Source organism: Pelophylax lessonae, assembly GCF_965119305.1.
Source record: "Pelophylax lessonae genome assembly, chromosome: 11".
NCBI lineage: Eukaryota > Metazoa > Chordata > Amphibia > Anura > Ranidae > Pelophylax > Pelophylax lessonae.
The window spans coordinates 4088035-4108602 of record NC_138778.1 but is presented as its reverse complement, the minus strand read 5'-3'; the positions used below and the strand labels follow the sequence as shown (position 1 = coordinate 4108602).

The 20568-nt window shown below is 47.1% G+C and overlaps 1 protein-coding gene across 1 annotated transcript in view; it reads right to left on the bottom strand.

Moving 5' to 3' along the window:
• The window catches only part of FBXW10B (F-box and WD repeat domain containing 10B), a gene marked incomplete at its 5' end in the record, with an annotated part of 28487 nt that extends 8267 nt beyond the window's left edge, over positions 1 to 20220 (bottom strand). Inside the window, 9 exons of the mRNA XM_082272658.1 lie at positions 656 to 798; positions 2569 to 2717; positions 3105 to 3226; positions 4239 to 4442; positions 8717 to 8826; positions 11315 to 11434; positions 13899 to 14026; positions 15768 to 15947; positions 19719 to 20220. Coding sequence (XP_082128784.1) covers positions 656 to 798; positions 2569 to 2717; positions 3105 to 3226; positions 4239 to 4442; positions 8717 to 8826; positions 11315 to 11434; positions 13899 to 14026; positions 15768 to 15947; positions 19719 to 20220 — 1658 coding nt within the window. The remainder of the gene's footprint in view (positions 1 to 655; positions 799 to 2568; positions 2718 to 3104; positions 3227 to 4238; positions 4443 to 8716; positions 8827 to 11314; positions 11435 to 13898; positions 14027 to 15767; positions 15948 to 19718) is intronic.
• Positions 20221 to 20568: the final 348 nt, after the last annotated feature.

Here is a 20568-nt window from a genome sequence, read left to right as displayed (position 1 = left end):
TATCCCCTGCCACCCTCCAAATTCCCCCACACAAATCTCCCCCCCCCCCCACATCTCCTTGAAGTGCCCCCCTACACCTCACATAATACCACAGTGCCAAGGGCAGCGGTCCCTTTTACTCACCCCTTGTCCTGGCCCTGGGGGTGCCTAGCAGTTTGTCATTACGAGGCCTGCTGGGTGAGCCTGGAGGAGCCAATGACATCACACAAGAACACGAGGTCCCACGCCACCATGTCCTTGTGTGACATCATCGGAAGAATGCCGACTCTTTTGGGCTCCTGATGACCCCCTCCTCATTTTATGAGTGAAAGATTATACCTCCTAGATTTTATGAGGTGCAAATCCCAGGAGGCACAGGGAGGCACAGGAGGCACAGAAGGCACAGGACATCTCATTAAAGGTCTTCCTCTTTCCCATATCAGAAAGCTATAAAGTTATACTTAGTTTTTATTGTTTAATCTCTAAATGTGGTGGCGTTTCCCTCTCCATTATTACCACCGCATGTCCTTCATGGGATTCAGTTGCCAAGTTCATTCATCTCACATTGCCAGCTATAAATATCAATTCATTGATCAAATCTTGAATGACTTTGCTCAGTGTATAGCAATTGTTGCCTTCAATGTAAACGAAGAAGGATGAAGGATGAACCCCTTACTTGGGATGCCTGAAGGTCATCAGTCGCTTCTGAAAGTTTCCCAGCATGCTCCAGGCAATGGCGTATCCGTCTGCGCCACCTGATACCAAATGCCATTGGTCAAAGGAAAGGCACTTTATCGCTCCCTGGTGGCCTGATAATGTCTAAAGGAAAATATTGGAAAATGAGAATGAATTTCAGAGTAAAGATTTTTGGGCCGATTTCTAGTCAATTTATTTTTATTTTTTTATGTAGCACCGCCCCTATATATAGGTGACTGGATAGGTGCTGAATATAGTCCTCCCTGGGCTTCCCTCTGATTATTCTGCAGCCAGACACTTGGGTACAGTGGCTGGTGCTCCATGGCCCGGGGGGGGGGGGGGGGACGACGACAGCAGATGGACCACACCAGCCCGCACACCATACCCCCCCCCCCCCACCGGACCACACCAGTTCCAGCCCGCACACCATACCCCCCTCCCCCCCCGGACCACACCAGTTCCAGCCCGCACACCATACCCCCCTCCCCCCCCCCCCGGACCACACCAGCTCCAACCCTGGACAGACATGTGGAGGGCAGGCAGCGGCTTCCCCCTCAGTCTCCTCCGTGGGTCGGGCTTCCCCTGCCTCTCCTCCCTCCTCCTCCTTGGCCAATAGCATGGCTTCTCCTTTCAGCCAATCGGGAAACGGGTCTCAGGACCCGCTTTCTGATTGGCCAGGAGGAGAATCAGTGTGACAATAGCGAATATTCATTCACTATTGTCACACAACTGGGTGGGCTCAGGGCGCAGTGGGAACCATGATATAAGTGGGGCTATAATGGGACCCCTTGTATAAGAAGGGGTTATGATGGGAATCATGGTATATGGGGGGTTATGATGGGAATCATGGTATATGGGGGGCTATGATGGGAACCATGGTATAAGGAGAGCAATAATGGGAACCATGGTATAAGGGAGGCTATGATGGGAACTATGATATAGGGAGGGCTATGATTGTAACCATGGTATAAGGGGGGCTATGATGGGAACTATGATATAGGGAGGGCTATGATGGGAACCATGGTATAAGGGGGGCTATGATGGGAACCATGGTATAAGGGGGCGATGATGGGAACCCTGGTATCAGGGGGAGCTATGATGGGAACCCTGGTATCAGGGGGAGCTATGATGGGAACCATGGCATAAGGGGGGCGATGATGGGAACCATGGTATCAGGGGGAGCTATGATGGGAACCATGGTATAAGGGGGGCCATGATGGGAACCCTGGTATCAGGGGGAGCTATGATGGGAACCATGGTATAAGGGGGGCGATGATGGGAACCATGGTATCAGGGGGGCTATGATGGGAACCATGGTATAAGGGGGGCTATGATGGGAACCCTGGTATATGGGGAGCTATAATGGGAACCATGGTATAAGGGGGGCTATGATGGGAATCATGGGATAAGGGGGGCTGTGATGGGAACCATGGTATAAGGGGGGCTATGATGGGAACCATGGTATCAGGGGGGCTATGATGGGAACCATGGTATAAGGGGGGCAATGATGGGAACTATGGTATAAGGAGTGTAATGATTGGAACCATGTAGGGGAAGCTATGATGGGAACCATGGTATTAGGGGGGCTATGATCATGGGAACCATGGTATTAGGGGGGTTATGATGGGAATCATGGGATACGGGGGCTATGATGGGAACCCTGATGTAAGGAGGTACTCTGATGAGGATTCTGATATAAGAGGAGACTCTTAAGGCAGGCTCTAATGAAAGGAGGGTTTATGACGAGAACCCTAAAGTAAAGGGGGACTCTGATACGGACCCTGATGTAAGGGGGAACAGGGGCTCTGATGGGAACCCTGATGTAAGGGGGACTCTGAACCTAGGACTCTTGGCTAACTCTGAATCATAACACGACGTTAGTGATTTCCTCACCTTGATTAATTGTGCCGATTCATTGTGCCAGATTTTCACCAGCCCATTCTCACAGCCGCTAATCACAGTCTGATCCTTCATTTTCACTGCCAGTATGGCGTCTTTGTGCTTAAAGGTCCGCAGGCATTTTCCGGTGGTGATATTCCACACTAGTATGAGAGAAAAGTAAAACAATTATTGGATGCTGAGGAAAGGCAACAGCCTACGGTGGCAAAGAGAGATATTTCTGTGGGCCGAGTCACCCAAGGTGTCTTTTGGTTCACTTGGGGACTTTGTTGCCCTATGTTGGTTCTGTTACCACCAACCTAGGAATTTTGGCTGTTTCTGCCCACCTTTGGGTATCGGATCCAGCCTACCGTTTGCATTGCAGTATAACATATTGAGGGCCCATGCATAATAAAATGTTCCATTATGGTTAACACACGTTGTGGCACGTCCATTAAGGCCCCTTTCACACTTGTGTGACTTGTCCTGCGATTTGGGACTGCAAAGTCGCAGAATTAGAAGGTATGTATCCTTTATATCTCCCATCTAACCTTTGGCATGGCCGTCTTTAGCTCCAGAGACCAACAAATCCTCTTGTACATTCAGGCACGTTATGGTCTTCATGTGCCCATGAAAGATTCGGAGGCACACCCCGGTCTGGAGGTTCCACTGCCTACAATAGAATATATGGTAATATACAATGTACAGGAAGTAGGTGACACCCCCAAAATTCTATGTACCAATGGCGAAGGAGAGTGTCCAGGAATGGGGGGGGGGGTGTTAATGGTTAAGCAAAATATAGAAATAGTAGATAGCTATGACATAAAACTCAAATTAAATTTTTGTTTGTGTCAGCCCACCCCAACAAAAAATTTCCCCTCCTAGCATAAATACCTCATAATCATCCCAACTAGCAAATCCCCCCCCCCCCCCCCCACTATATCACCTCTCCTTACACAAACCCCCTTTGAGCACAAATCCTCTTTTCCCCAACCCCCCTCCTAGCACAAATCTCCCCTCTTAGCATAAATACCCCCAATCATCCCTCCTAGCACAAACCCTCTTCCCCCATCCCCCTGCCCAACACAAATACCCCCCCCCCCCCGAATCACTATTCCTAGCGCCCACCAGCTAATTAACCCTCCTAGAACAATTTTTATCACCTGCCACCCTCCAAATTCCAACACACAAATCTCCCCCCCCCCCATCTCCTTGAGGTGCCCTCCTACACCTCACATGATACCACAGTGCCCAGGGCAGCCGTCCCTTGTCCCGGCCTTGGGTAGACGGGCTCCTGATCATGTGACCACTGTTACAGCCAAGCACAGTGGTAATGTGATTGGGCAGTCTTTCCCGTCCACAGGGTGTAAACCCCCTGTTAAATGGGACACCAGGGCTGGGTAGGAAGGGGTTAATTTCCACACTCCACTCCACAGTCCCCAGCCAATGGTGTACATCCTGGCAATGATACATTGTAACCCAATCACAGCTGCAGCAGACTTTTGCAATCTGTGGAAAGCAGCGGTATCACAGTTGGTTGGATTCCATGCACACTGTTCATTTTGAGTTTATCTCTCTTTCAAAGTGCTTCAGAAAAATGCAACCAGCAATAAGATTTTTAGTACAATGATTTTAGTATTGGCAGCAGAGCTTCCGTACCCTCTGTATGATAAATAATTTCACACCTGATACTGAGATCGAATCCCCCGCTGAACACGAAGCCTCTCTCCTCACATAAATGGACGACGCGAATGCTTCCGCTGTGCCCTTGGATGAGAGGGGGGACCTGGGCCATCTCCACCATGTCATAAATCTTCACTTTCCGGTCTGTAGAGCCAGCAACAACCAACTGCCCGCCGTCAAAATGGATCACCCGGTGTGAGTCGCCTCTGCAGAGAGAAAAGTCAGGATAAGAGGGTGAATCCTCCAATGGGGACATCTGCTCTGGGGACAAGGATAGAGGGGGAATCTTACAATGGGGACATCTGCTCTGGGGACAAGGATAGAGGGGGAATCCTCCAATGGGGACATCTGCTCTGGGGACAAGGATAGAGGGGGAATCTTACAATGGGGACATCTGCTCTGGGGACAAGGATAGAGGGGGAATCTTACAATGGGGACATCTGCTCTGGGGACAAGGATAAGAGGGGGAATCTTACAATGGGGACATCTGCTCTGGGGACAAGGATAAGAGGGGGAATCTTACAATGGGGACATCTGCTCTGGGGACAAGGATAAGAGGGGGAATCTTACAATGGGGACATCTGCTCTGGGGACAATGATAGAGGGTGAATCCTCCAATGGGGACATCTGCTCTGGGGACAAGGATAGAGGGGGAATCTTACAATGGGGACAAGGATAATAGGGGGAATCTTACAAGGGGACATGTGCTCTGGGGACAAGGATAAGAGGGGGGATCTTACAATGGGGACATCTGCTCTGGGGACAAGGATAGAGGGGGAATCTTACAATGGGGACATCTGCTCTGGGGACAAGGATAAGAGGGTGAATCCTCCAATGGGGACATCTGTCCTGGGGACAAGGATAAGAGGGTGAATCCTCCAATGGGGACATCTGCTCTGGGGACATGGATAAGAGGGGAATCTTACAATGGGGACATCTGCTCTGGGGACAAGGATAGAGGGGGAATCCTCCAATGGGGACATCTGCTCTGGGGACAAGGATAGAGGGGGAATCTTACAATGGGGACATCTGCTCTGGGGACAAGGATAGAGGGGGAATCCTCCAATGGGGACATCTGCTCTGGGGGACAAGGATAAGAGGGGGAATCCTCCAATGGGGACATCTGCTCTGGGGACAAGGATAGAGGGTGAATCCTCCAATGGGGACATCTGCTCTGGGGACAAGGATAGAGGGGGAATCTTACAATGGGGACATCTGCTCTGGGGACAAGGATAAGAGGGTGAATCCTCCATTGGGGACATCTGCTCTGGGGACAAGGATAGAGGGTGAATCCTCCAATGGGGACATCTGCTCTGGGGACAAGGATAAGAGGGTGAATCCTCCAATGGGGACATCTGCTCTGGGGACAAGGATAAGAGGGTGAATCCTCCAATGGGGACATCTGCTCTGGGGACAAGGATAGAGGGGGAATCCTCCAATGGGGACATCTGCTCTGGGGACAAAGATAGAGGGGGAATCCTCCAATGGGGACATCTGCTCTGGGGACAAGGATAGAGGGGGAATCTTACAATGGGGACATCTGCTCTGGGGACAAGGATAGAGGGGGAATCCTCCAATGGGGACATCTGCTCTGGGGACAAGGATAGAGGGGGAATCTTACAATGGGGACATCTGCTCTGGGGACAAGGATAGAGGGGGAATCCTGCAATGGGGACATCTGCTCTGGGGACAAGGATAAGAGGGTGAATCCTCCAATGGGGACATCTGCTCTGGGGACAAGGATAGATGGGGAATCCTCCAATGGGGACATCTGCTCTGGGGACAAGGATAGAGGGGGAATCCTCCAATGGGGACATCTGCTCTGGGGACAAGGATAGAGGGGGAATCTTACAATGGGGACATCTGCTCTGGGGACAAGGGTAGAGGGGGAATCTTACAATGGGGACATCTGCTCTGGGGACAAGGATAGAGGGGGAATCTTACAATGGGGACATCTGCTCTGGGGACAAGGATAGAGGGGGAATCTTACTATGGGGACATCTGCTCTGGGGACAAGGATAAGAGGGTGAATCCTCCAATGGGGACATCTGCTCTAGGGACAAGGATAAGAGGGTGAATCCTCCAATGGGGACATCTGCTTTGAGGACAACTTTCTAAGAGGAGATCATTGTGTCTCCTAGACAGGAAACAAAGGAAATTCTCCCACAGTGGGACACAGGCAGCAGGCGTATGGCTGCTTCTCTTTTTCCCAGTCTGAGCTCTGCTGTACATGGATTGCAAGGGGCTGATGGCAAGTCAAATTCAGGTCCTTGCATTAAGAAAATGTAATAATTATTAACCAGTTCCGGACCGCCTGCTGCAGATTTACTGCGGCAGGCAGCCCCTCCTGCACGAACCGACGTAACTCTACGTCGGTCACGCGCCTGCAGCTAGGGGGCGAGCGCGCACCGGCGGTGGCGTGCTCCCGCCCCCAATTGGCAGCAGGGACTCCGATGCACGGGGCGGCGGCTCCGATTGCCTCCTGACACCCACAATCGCTCCCCGCTGAGACAGAAGAACAGTCGGATGTTGTAAACACAACTGACCGTTCTTCTCCCTGGAATGATCACAGAGCGCCTTCTATATAGGATCACAGGTCTCTATGATCATTTCACAAGCCACGCCCCCATACAGTTAGAATCACTCCCCTAGGCTTATATTTAACCCCTTGATCACCCACAATGCTAATTAACCCCTTCCCTGCCAGTGTCATTACAGTAACGGTGCATATTTATAGCACTGATTACTGTAGTAATGTCACTGGTCTGCCAAAAGTGTCAAAAATGTCAGTTAGGGGTCCGATCTGTCCGCCGCAATGTCGCAGTCCCACTAAAAATCGTAGATCGCCGCCATTACTAGTAAAAAAAAAAAAAAAAACAATAAAAATGACATAAATCTTTCCCATAGTTTTTAGATGCAATAACTTTTGCGCAAACCAATCAAACTACGCTTATTGCGATTTTTTGTATCAAAAATATGTAGCAGAAAACAAATTGGACTAAAATGTAAAAAAAATTTGATTTTTACATTTTTTTTTGGGGGGGGGGGGGATGTTATACATCAGAATGTGAAAAATATTGTTGTTTTTTTTTTTTTTCAGAATTGTCGCTGTTTTATTTGGTTATAGCGCAAAAAATAAAAATCGCAGAGGTGATCAAATACCACCAAAAGAAAGCTCTGTTTGTGGGGAAAATGGACATCAATTTTATTTGGGTGCAGCTTCGCACGACCGTGCAATTGTTCGTTAAATAACGCAGTGCTGAATTGCAAAAAATGGCCTGGTCATTAAGGGGGAAAATCTTCCGGTCCAGAAGTGGTTAATAAATGCATAGCTGCAATAATTTGTATCTTTTATGTCAACCCGGAATTCAACCTAAATTTCTCTGTTGCATCCACCAGCAGTAATCAATTGACAAGTGAGATGACTAATGATTACTAATGATTATTAATGATTATTAACCGCTTGCCGACTGCGCACAATATATTTACTGCGGCGGTCAGCCCCGGCCAGGCAGAGTGACGTAGATCTATGTCGCTAGCCTGTGACTGGCTTTTGAGCCAATAGCGGGCGAGCGCGCGCCCGCCCTGGCTCGTTCACAGAGGAGTCCGCGCGTGTGACCGGCGGACCCGATGTCTGCCGGTCACACTACGATCGTCGGTAGAGCGGGAGAAAGGCGGGCGGCTTATGTAAACAACCCGCCTGTCATTCTCCCCTGTGTAAAAATGGAGATCAGAAGGTTCTACTATGTAGGACCGTTGATCTCTGTTCTTACACATGTAGCCACAGCCAATCACAGTTAGAAACACGCCCCTAGGACACACTTAACCCCTCCCTCTCCAATACAGTTAACCCCTTCCCTGCCAGTGTCATTTTTACAGTAACAGTGCATATGTATAGCACTGATTACTGTAGTAATGTCACTGGTACCCCCAAAAGTGTCAAAAATGTCAGTCAAGGGTCTGATCTGTCCGCCGCAATGTCGTAGTATCGCAAAAAAAATCGCAGATCGCCGCCATTACTCGTTAAAAAAAAAAACAACAAAAATTACAAAAATCTTTCCCTTAGTTAGTAAACGCAATAACTTTTGCGCAAACCAATCAAAATACGCTTTTTGCGATTTTTTTTACCAAACATAGGTAGCAGAAAACAAATTGGCCGAAAATTTTGATTTTTACATTTTTTTGGGGGGGAATTTCATATAAAAAAATTTTAAAAATATTGTTATTTTTGCAAAATTTACGCTCTTTTTTTGTTTATAGCGCATGATCAAAAAATCGCACAGGTGATCAAATACCACCAAAAGAAAGCTCTGTTTGTGGGAAAAAAAGGACGTAAAATTCGTTTAGGTACAGCGTCGCACGACCGTGTAATTGTCTGTTAAAGTCACGCAGTGCCGAATTGCAAAATAGGCCCTGGTCAGGAAGGGGGTAAAATCTTCCGGGGCTTAAGTGGTTAATGATAGGCAGGTAGGTGACTTACTGTCCAGTAAGGATGAGAACGTTGTATGATCCACAGAAGACGTTTCTTTCCTCCAGGAACATCGTCTCAGTTTCAGTATCACCGTACGCCGCTTCCACACATTCCCCGGGCTGCAGAACAAAACACATGAGAAGCCACAGATGACCAAAATCTCCCAGCATGCTTCACCTTCTTTTGTTTTTTGTTGTTACACACATTACAACCTCCACCAGCATTTCTCAATCATGGAGGAACCCTTCAAATAATAATGAAAATAGAAAAAACCTATGAGCTTGACCATATACCAGATGTTATAGATAAAAATGAGTGGTAGATATAGAGTAATATGTAGGGAATAAAAGAAATTAGCGGCCAATTCTGTATAGTGTCACCACATACATAAAATAGATAAAAGGCAATAAAATCGGCGCTCAATTAATCCCCAATACAACCAGATAAGAGAATTCACTTAAAATATACACATCAATAATAAATCCCTTGATAAAGATCCCTTGATAAAGTCACGCTGCGCTGTGACGCAACGCGTCGGGAGAAGCCGTCTGACGTCATTTCCGGTCCGCGGCCGAGACCAGAAGTCTCTGTATTGAAGCGCCATACCGCTTGCCACGCTACTGATTACATGCTGTTTTTTTATGAAGAAAAATTTTTGCACATCAGCACTTTTATGGAATTTCCACTATTTATGAACTTATGAATCATTCATGAACATTTGCTCATACGTTATTTAATTTATGTGCTTTTACCCTCACTTTTTTGAGTATTTGGGTTTATTTATTTGCTCCTTTTGCTACAATTACTTCAAACAGTCACAGTTTATTTATTACACAGATATTTACTGGTTCCTTTTTTTTACTGTGTATTATCTGTTATTTTTATTTTTCACCTCTAATCATACCTTGTTGGTGGCTTTGATCAGTTTACCATCACTTGGCACTTCAATTCACTGTCACTTTTTTCTTTTCAGTGACATTTGTTTGTTATCATTGGTTTTAGCTCTTTGCTGCTATCCATTGGAGTATTTTTCACTTGTTTATGCATTTTTATGCACTTTTGGCACTTTACATTTTATCACATCATTATTATTTATTTTGATGTCACATATTTTAAGTGAATTCTCTTATCTGGTTGTATTGGGGATTAATTGAGCGCCAATTTTATTGCCTTTTATCTTCAAATAATAATATTTACTTCTTGGGGAACTCCTACTGGAAATGATTATAGCTACACTTCATAGTACATTGGCCACACCATACTGGTGGTCAGTGGGAAGAATGTTCCTTACATTGGTGATCAGTGGGAAGAATGTCTCTTACATTGGTGATCAGTGGGAAGAATGTCCCTTACATTGGTGATCAGTGGGAAGAATGTCCCTTACATTGGTGGTCAGTGGGAAGAATGTCCCTTACATTGGTGATCAGTGGGAAGAATGTCCCTTACATTGGTGGTCAGTGGGAAGAATGTCCCTTACATTGGTGGTCAGTGGGAAGAATGCTCCTTACATTGGTGGTCAGTGGGAAGAATGCTCCTTACATTGGTAATCAGTGGGAAGAATGTCCCTTACATTGGTGATCAGTGGGAAGAATGTCCCTTACATTGGTGGTCAGTGGGAAGAATGTCCCTTAAATTGGTGGTCAGTGGGAAGAATGTCCCTTACATTGGTGGTCAGTGGGAAGAATGCTCCTTACATTGGAGGTCAGTGGGAAGAATGTTCCTTACATTGGTGGTCAGTGGGAAGAATGTCCCTTACATTGGAGGTCAGTGAGAAGAATGTCCCTTACATTGGTGGTCAGTGGGAAGAATGTCCCTTACATTGGTGGTCAGTGGGGTGAATGTTCCTTACATTGGTGGTCAGTGGGAAGAATGTCCCTTACATTGGAGGTCAGTGGGAAGAATGTTCCTTACATTGGTGGTCAGTGGGAAGAATGTCCCTTACATTGGTGGTCAGTGGGAAGAATGTCCCTTACATTGGTGATCAGTGGGAAGAATGTCCCTTACATTGGTGATCAGTGGGAAGAATGCTCCTTACATTGGTGGGCAGTGGGAAGAATGCTCCTTACATTGGTGGTCAGTGGGAAGAATGTTCCTTACATTGGTGGTCAGTGGGAAGAATGTTCCTTACATTGGTGGTCAGTGGGAAGAATGTCCCTTACATTGGTGGTCAGTGGGAAGAATGTCCCTTACATTGGTGGTCAGTGGGAAGAATGTCCCTTACATTGGTGATCAGTGGGAAGAATGCTCCTTACATTGGTGGGCAGTGGGAAGAATGCTCCTTACATTGGTGGTCAGTGGGAAGAATGTTCCTTACATTGGTGGTCAGTGGGAAGAATGTTCCTTACATTGGTGGTCAGTGGGAAGAACCTTCTCCTTAGAGACAGTGAACATGATCATTGGGGTCAGTAGTTACTTACCTGAGAAATTACAGGAGAAGCTCCACTGGTCCCATTTCAGTGGTTTTGCTGGGTGGTGTTGGTGGCAGAACTATGTGAGCACTACCAGACAGGAAATCAATCCCTCACTGCTAAAGTAACCCCAATAAATCTCTGGGGGAACCCTATGATTCTACAGAACCCTTGTTGAGAAAGGCTGACCTCCACTTACCTTTACATGTTTGTAATACTTCTCCAGCCTTGGTAGGACATTGCCATCCTCTCCGACTTTGGGCACTGGCACTGGTTGCACTTTAGCATAGGAGACACTGACTCCTTTGTAGGATGTCCCCTGGGATGAAACAAAGATTACAAGTAATTTAACAATAAGGATCTCTTCTACTTCATCCGAAAATTTAGTCCATGAATGAAATTTTATTTTGAATTAAGATTTTTGCAAAAAATAAGGGTTGAATTAATTTTTGGTGGGAAACAGACCAGCAGAAGAAGCCTTCTTGTCTAGACCCTGCACAGAAGACTTTGTATTTGCACATTAATTGGAGCTGTGCACCCCCCAACTCTATTGGAGAGGGAAGGGAAGCCACAGCCCCTCTTAGTTGGGAAGAGTAGAGTATGTATAGGGAAGTTTATGTAACGTGTAGACATGGGTCTCTCCAAGGAAGCTTGGTTGTTTGGAACTTTACAAAGAGTATATGCCAGAGAAGTAATGGCTTCCAAAACCACTTCTAAGCCAACGACACCCAGATTTATCTCTCCTCTCCTCAACTCACCACCTCAATCCCCCTCCCATATAACAAAATTACTGAGTGACATATCAGTATGGATGTCACACCACTTCCCCAAACTGTAATATTTCCTCCTCCCCCGATCCCCTCCCCATGATTTTACCATTGAGATTAACAACATAACTGTGATGGATTAGGTAAAATGTCTATTTTTGTACATGTAAATATGCTTTTTTATTCCTTACTCAAAATTGCCGCTAGCAGCTCCCCCTCCCATCGAGTGAAGCTCGTGTAACTAAGATGGCGCCTCCATCTAGGACTACACCCAAGATGATGACAGCTAGATCCTAGAGGAAGTCTACCTTATATGGACATGACCAATCAGAAGCTACAAGCAATCAGATAACGCTATGCTTATGACGTACTTGCCCACGACACTAGCCGCTCACCTATATAACCCCACGTACCCAGTAGGAATAAAGGAAGTATCACCTACCTGAACACGTTTCAGTGTGGTTCTTCTCGTGCATGCACCAGATTATATAGGCCAAATCAGGAAGGGGGCAGATACTCAACAGACGATTGGTCTGATCCAAAACACAACCATTGGTCCCTCCACTCATGCCAAGGTGCTAAGATGAGGTGTATAGTAATCCTAGACTCTGACCTTTCCTTCGGGCCCTACAGCCCATAACTGGCTACATCTTGCCGCCTTAACCTCCACATGCTTTCTAAAATTCCCCCCCTTCCTGACTAATGACACCATAAAACAACCCATTCACTCTTTGGTTATTTCCCACCTCGACTCCTGCAACTCTCTCCTCGCTGCCCAACCTCAACACAGGCTATCCCCACTCTAGTCTATTATTAATGCTGCTGCTAGACTAATACCCCTTACTAACCAATGCGTGACTGCTGTTCCTCTCTGCCAATCCCTTCACTGGCTTCCCCTACCCACTGTGTAAAATTTAAAATACTGACACAACATATAAGGCCATCCACAACCTCTACATAACCAACCTCATCTGCAGATATCGTCCAAATCATCCTCTCCGCTCCTCCCAGGACCTCGTGCTCTGTAGCTTCCTTGTTACCTCCTCCCACGCTTTCCTCCAGAACGTCTCCAGAGCCTCTCCCATCTTCTGTAACTCCCTACCCCAGTATGTCGGGTCAGCTCCTACCTTGTCCGCCTTTATCCTTGAAAACTCATTTATTTAGGAAAGCCTACCCCACCTCCACCTAAAAAACTGTTCTGGAGCCATCTCCGTCATATCACCCCCTGCAACTATTACCTTTTGTACCACCCCCCCCCCCCGTCCTTTAGATTGTAAGCTCCTTGTGCAGGACTCTCCTATTCCTTTTGTATTGAACTGTATTGTAATTGTACCGTCCCCCTTTATATTGTAAACTGTTGGTGCTGTATAAATCTTGTAAAATATCAATAATAATCTCTTAATACAAGCCAAGTGATATGGCGAGTTTTTTTTCTTAGCGAGAGATCCATTCACTGGCTGGGTTTCCTCCACTGTCCAACAGGCTCCCCTATTGGACACAGTGGGGGCACTCCCTCAGACCAGATGAATTACACATGGACACATGCAACAGGCCTGACTAGAAATCCTGCTCCCCTTATAAGCAGACAGAGCAACTATGGTTTTACCTGCCACTCTCCTGATAAGCAGACAGAGCAAATTACACCCCCTACCTCCCTACCTAGGAGGGTGCTACGTGTCTCATTCCTTTTTACCCCAATAGGCCAACTGCAACTCCAAAAGTAAATACAAAAACGAATTTTGATTCTTATGGAATAATGATGCAGTTTGCAAATATTTACATTTTGGGATAAGACAGATAATTTCTTTTACTTTGCTTGTGGTGACCACTAGTGGAACCCTCCAGAAACTATGTAGGGATTACTCCCCAATTCGAGAAAAACTCCAATGATACGGCACCTCGTAGCTCCACCTGGTTTACAAGCCAAAGAAATAGCAGACCACCAGCACCAAATCTTAATTGAAAAAAGCCATTTCGACTAAATAATCCACCAGTCATGACGTTGAAGACCCTTACCTGAAGGATCATGGCTTCATTCCGCACCAGCGTCTCAGCTTCTAGATCCAGGAAAAGCTCCTTGGTAACATAACACCAATGATGGGACACGAACAAACAGCTGAAGAGGTGCTTCTTCTTCAGGTATCCTGTCATCAGAATGAGACGGAAGAAGGTGACAACAATCCATACCGAACTTAGAACACAGAGATTCTCTAAAATTGGGCAATTCCTAACAAATAATCCGTTCTGCCTTATGGGTAGCTCTGGGCATTTCTACAGTTACCCTCATCAACATAACTCCATATATTGGCCAATGTCCATTGGCCACCAAGATGTGTTCCCAAGACTTATGTTCAGTTGTCAAACCACCATAAGACTGCAGGGGATTATGGGAAGAAGAAAAGCCACGAGGGGCATTTTCGCACTTCCTGTGGGCACAGGGGGGACTGGGCATGGGAAGGCTGTGTTATGCGGCTGACGGAAGCCTGTCGTGCAGAGAAGGCTTACGGTTGCCGGTGGGCGGAGCTTGGATGGAAACCCCTGAGGTGAGTAGCACAGGCTAGCCTGAGGTGCGGGGTCTAAGCCTCCACCGGTCTTCACCAGAGCCTCTGATGGTGAGGATGGATTTGGCTGCAGGTGGATACCAGGTCGCGATCCTCAGAGTCGCCCCACCAGAGGGTAACCGGTCAAGGTCCGAAGATGGATGAGCCGACAAGGAGAATGCCGAAGAATAGTCAAAACGAGCCGGGGTCAGGACGGGCAGCAAACAAGCGAGGTCAGGGACGAGCCAAAGGTCAACAGGTATCAGACAGGAATCAACAGGAAGCAGGTTCGGGAACATAGGAGAGCTGAAGACAAAACAGCAAAGTGCAAATGCACCAGCTGCCTTTAAATAGGCCTTCTTTGGCGCCAAACGTCCGGGTCAACGTGTGCGAACATAAGAACGCATGATGTGCGTGGGGTCGCGCATGTTAGCGAATGCGCATGCGCATTGGCTAATGCGTATTAGCCAGGCGCTAATTCGCGCATGCACATTAGCCAATTAGCATTTTCTAAAAGGCTGTTAGTTGTAGGCTGTTAGTTAAATCTAATTGGCTTCCATTTATTCAATGAAGCAGTGATTGATTTTTCAGGTCTGCTCAGTTTCTCACAAGCTGCTTCCCTGATTGCCCACCCTGTATTATAGAGAATTTCCAGAATTATAGTGGGAGGAAGCACAGAGTAAGCAGCCTGAATGTTTATGGCACTCCAGCCAATCCCTGGGGAGGCGTGCCCAGTAGGTGATGGGGAGCCCATAAAGAGTCTGGGTCCTGAGAGAGGAGCAGCATAGTTCCTGGATCCAGTCCTGCTGGAGGAGACCCCTGGGGCAGGAATACTGGAGGTGCTGTTTAGAAGACATTGAGGTCCCAGCTGATGCTTCTGCTGAGGGGGGGGCCTATATGGAAGGTTGGAACTTCCCTGTCCCTGTGCTGGAAGTTAGTGTGTGTGTAGCATCCGGTCTTTTGGGACAAGCCCCAGTCTCCTGCTAGCATTAGAGCTTCTGTGGGACATTTTTGTGTAGCTCAGCAAGTTAGAGGAGAGTCCTTAAGTGTTCAGCTGATCAGTTTTGGGGTATCCCATGATCCCTTCATCCCATCCAAGTCTATTGTTCCAATAAAACCCCAAAAATACACCCTTAGACTGTTCGTTTGAGTCAGTTAAAGCAGAAGAAAATGCAGTGTGCCTGGCTGTGCATGCACTAATCAGGGTTCGCTACACTTCCCCACTCCATCCTACACTTGATAAAACTACACATTAATATGAACATAAATGTTGTGCTGCCCTTTGCCAGTGCCTAGGTCTCCTGTCTGGTAGGCCCAGCCTTGGCATGGCAATTGATAGACATACCCAGGATCTTCTTGGAGAGGTGCACTGGGAGGCAGCGGATGAAGTCTTTGTACTTTCTGACTCCTGATGTGGACTGGAAGGAGGTGGGGACCACCATGAGCGACGGGTCATCTTGTGTAGGGTAGTCAGTCTCTTCCGAATGGCCCATTTTATCAGCTCCGAACGTTTCCTTCTGGCAGTCTGGTGAGGCAATTACAAAACATCTGACCTGTGATTGGACCTCAGGTGAAGTGCAGGTTACAAACTCATATAGAGTGCCTTGAAAAAGTATTCACACCCCTTGAAATTTCCCACATTTTGTCATGTAACAACCAAAAACATAAATGTATTTTATTGGGATTTTCTGTGATAGACCGACACAAAGTGGCCATAATTGTTAAGTGGAAGGAAAATGATAAATGATACAAATAAATCTGTGAAAAGTGTGGCTGCATTTGTATTCACCCCCCCCCCCCCCCCCGAGTCTATTTTGTTGAACCGCCTTTCCCTGCAATTACAGCTGCAAGTCTTTTTGGGGATGTCTCTACCAGCTTTGCAAAAATAAAATTAATTTATGTTATTGGTTGTAACATAACATGACAAAATGTGGGAAACTACAAGGGGTATGAAAACTTTTTCAAGGCACTGTAGCTCGGCACTGTTTATATACTGTATGAACCCATAAGTCACCGTCTCTCAGCCTGACAGGTGCCGTCCTTTAGTTGGCTTACAAAGCAGCAGGCTGACAACACTGCTGCTAATTCACAGGCAGTGGCTTAACGTTGTCACCCTGTGACAGGAAGTTCTGTATCTGGCAGGATCTCCAGGTAAGAAACTTTGTAACAGATTCATGAAGACAATGATTTCATTCAGAAAACTGGATATAAGGAGACATGAGGCCAATGTTACTAGAAGCAAAGATTTAGGGATTACATTCACATGAACGATCTGGGGGTCTGAGCACCCCCCCCTCCCCCCCGGATGACGATTACCCATATTCTGGGGTACAGCTTAGCGGTACAGAATGGGCAAACGCAAGAAGATAACATGTCAGGGGAATATTTTCCTTTGTAAGAGTGAAATTCGGTCTACCAGAAAGGTCTGCGGGTCAGGGAACTCATCAAACATTCATGAGCCTCTAATATCCGTGCCGTATATGGCGAGAGACACCGACCGATCGCTTTTCATTCCTGCAAACCTCTGAAAGCAACGGACGCGGCTCTTTGCCTGGATTGGAACTGGACCTGACAGTAACTTTACAGCAGGCAGGAGGAAGCATTTCCTTAGCCCCTCCCCCCAGTGATCAGACTGTACATTGTAACTTTGTAGATAGAGGAGGAAGCATTTCCTCAGTCCCCCCTCCCCCAGTGATCAGACTGTACATTGTAACTTTGTAGAAGGACCAGGAAGCATGTCCTCAGTCCCCCCTCCCCCAGTGATCAGACTGTACATTGTAACTTTGTAGAAGGACCAGGAAGAATTTCCTCAGTCTCCCCTCCCCCATTGATCAGACTGTACATTGTAACTTTGTAGTAGGCAGGAGGAAGCATTTGCATCGATCAGTAGCACTGAGATGCCTTAGTCATGAATTTGATAGCTTTTTACCCGATCGCAGGTTTCAGCTGGTATGTGGCAGTTGAGTATAAATCCCGATTTCAGGAATGTGCGCAGGGGATTAACTTTCCGCCAACTTCCTGGCAAGGAACTCTGAAGGTCCGCCGGACCTAAAGAGCGCATGCGCCACTCGCGTCAGCGGCTGCATGCAGGGTGAATATCTCCTAAACCGTGCAGGTTTAGGAGATATTAATTGTACCTACAGGTGATCCTTATTATAGGCTGCATTATAGGCTTACCTGTAGGTAAAAGTCACAAAAATCGTTATACTACCGCTTTAACTCTAAACCTTAACCCTAACCCTAGCCTATAACACTAACCCTAGTCCTTAACCCTAACCCTAGCCCTTAATCCTAACCCTAACATTTAACCCTAGCCCTTAGCCCTAACATTAAGCCCTAACCCTAGCCCTTAATCCTAACCCTAACCTTTAACATTAACCATTGTTAGTAATGCTAACCCTAGGCCCTAACACTAACCCTAAGCCTTAACCCTAATCCTAGCCTATAACACTAACCCTAGTCCTTAACCCTAACCTTAGCCATTAACCCTAACATTAAACCCTAACCCTAGCCTTTAACATTAACCTTTGCCAGTAACGCTAACCCTAGCCCTTAACCCTTATCCCTAACATTAAACCCTAACCCTAAGCCTTAACCCTAATCCTAGCCTATAACGCTAGCCCTTAACCCTAACTCTAGCCCTTAACCCTAGCATTTAACCCTAGCCATTAACCCTAACATTTAACCCTAACTCTAGCCCTTAACCCTAACATTTAACCCTAACCCTAACATTTAACCCTAACCCTAGCCTTTAACATTAACCATCGCCAGTAACACTAACCCAAGCCCTTAACCCTTATCCCTAACCCTAACATTTAACCCTAACTCTAGTCCTTAACCCTAACCCTAGCCTATAATGCTAACGCTAGCCCTTAACCCTACCATTTAACCCTAACCCTAGCCATTAACCCTAACATTTAACCCTATTCCTAGCCCTTAACCCTAACATTAAACCCTAACCCTGGGCCTTAACTCTAACATTTAACCCTAACTCTAGTCCTTAACCCTAACCCTAGGCTATAACGCTAACGCTAGCCCTAAACCCTAACGTTTAACCCTAACCCTTCACCCTAACAATAATCCCTAGCCTTTAATCCTAGCCCTAGCCATGAACCCTAATATTAACCCTAACCCTTAACACTAACCCTAGCCTTTAACATTAACCCTCACCAGTAACGGTAACCCTAGCCCTTAACCCTAGCCATTAACCCTAACATTTAACCCTAATATTTAACCCTAGCCCTAACATTAAACCCTAACCCTTGGCCTTAATCCTAACCCTAGCCTTTAACCCTCGCCGGTAATGCTAACTCTAGCCCTTAACCCTTATCCCTAACATTTAACCCTAACCCTAGCCCTTAACCTTAACAATTATCCCTAGCCCTTATTCCTAACCCTAGACTTAAACATTAACACTCGCTAGTAACGGTGACCCTAGCCCTTAACCCTAACATGTGACTTTGGTCCATGCAGTACTTTGATGCGCCTTTGATGCTACTTGAGAGCCAGAAAGTGTAAAGTCGAATACTTTATGAACAGAACTGTCATACTTTCCTATTAGCCAAACCCCCACCTCGCAAAACGCATGAAAAACAGGAGTTCAAAAATGCAAAATGTGCCGGAAAAACGCACCAACTGCAACCTGTATAGATGTGAGCCTCGCCTTAGATCACTGTGGATGGAGTTGGGTTCTGATTTACCTCCCCCGCCGCCTCTGGGAGACAACAAGCATAATCACATCCCTATTCCCACCATGTAATCTCCAAATCCGATCAATCACAAATACGATCGTCTTTACAAAGTATCTCAGCGCTTCTGATCCATGGAAAACAATAGATCCCTTTCTGTCCTGGCCGATCGATGCCATTCAATCGAATCCGCTTGGAAAGGAAGTTACGGCTATTTGATTTTTTTGTTTTGCTAATTTAATCATGTTGATCGAATCACACATTGATCGGATAGTAAAAATCGCAGAATACATGGCCACCACAAGGCGCTTTATTTTCAGTGATGCAACATTTTTTATGCTGTTGGACCCAACTGAAAATAACTGTCACTTTTTGTTAACTTTGGATCCTGTCCCGGCACATGTAAAATAAGCGCGTGCTCTTTGGACTACCAGTGAGCGTCAATATGCTGGGGGTTCCCTCATCCCTGTCCACCCAACTAACTGACCCCCCTCCCCACCAACCCACAATCCCTCTGCAAGCCTGATTTTAACCTTCAGCTGGTGTGCAGTATTTCAGTATAAAGTGGGATTTCAGGAAGCAGGTTCCATAACCGGGTTCGTATTTACCTCCTCGCTGCCTCTGCTGGATGATAAGCACGGGGATTAAGTTGGCGGCGTTGTGCAGCAGGTGCGGGTCGCACATCTGAAGCAGCTGGAGGGCGTAGTTGGCTTTGGTCCAGTATGACCCGTCCTTCAACCAGTCCCAGGTCTCCGCCATGAACTGCCGCAGCTGCTGCCTGCCCAGGGCCCGGTCCGAGCTGGCGGTGGCGAGGTCCCGCGCCAGGCTGGGGTTGATCCGGGACCGGCTGTAGGTGAAATCTTTCCCCAACGCCGGCTGCAGCGCCTTCTCCACGTACGCCAGAAGGTCGGCGCTCTTCATCCGCCGGACCACCCCGAACAGGAACCTCCTTTGGGAGTGGTCGCCGGCCCGCGGGAACCATTCTTTAGTTGCGGCCACTTTGGCGGCCAGGACGCAGGTCTCGCACGCCTGGCAGAGGGGCACCTTGGAGGTTCGATTCTCGCAGCGAAGGTCCGGGGCAAAACGCAGATCCAGTTCTGAGACTTCCATGGCGTTCACCGCATTTAAAGGGGAAGGCTTCTCTCTTTCTTTCTTTAATTCTCTATTTTTTTTTTGCAGAGATGGTGAGCGTGCCCATTGTGCCCAAGGAAATCAGTGCTGTAGGCCGGCTCTGCCTGTCACAGATTCAATCCTGGAGCTGTTGCTGCTGTTTTCACAACTTTCTCCCTATTGTTGTGTGACTCCAAGGAGACGGAGAGTGCTGCCATTGTTCCAGTGCAGGCGCCCCGCCAGGGGAGGTACCGTAATTACTGGAGTACAGGGACCAGTCCCATTCCAAAGGAGGAAGCAGGAGGCATCATGTGACTGGTGTATTAAAGTATATGTGACCCCTCACCT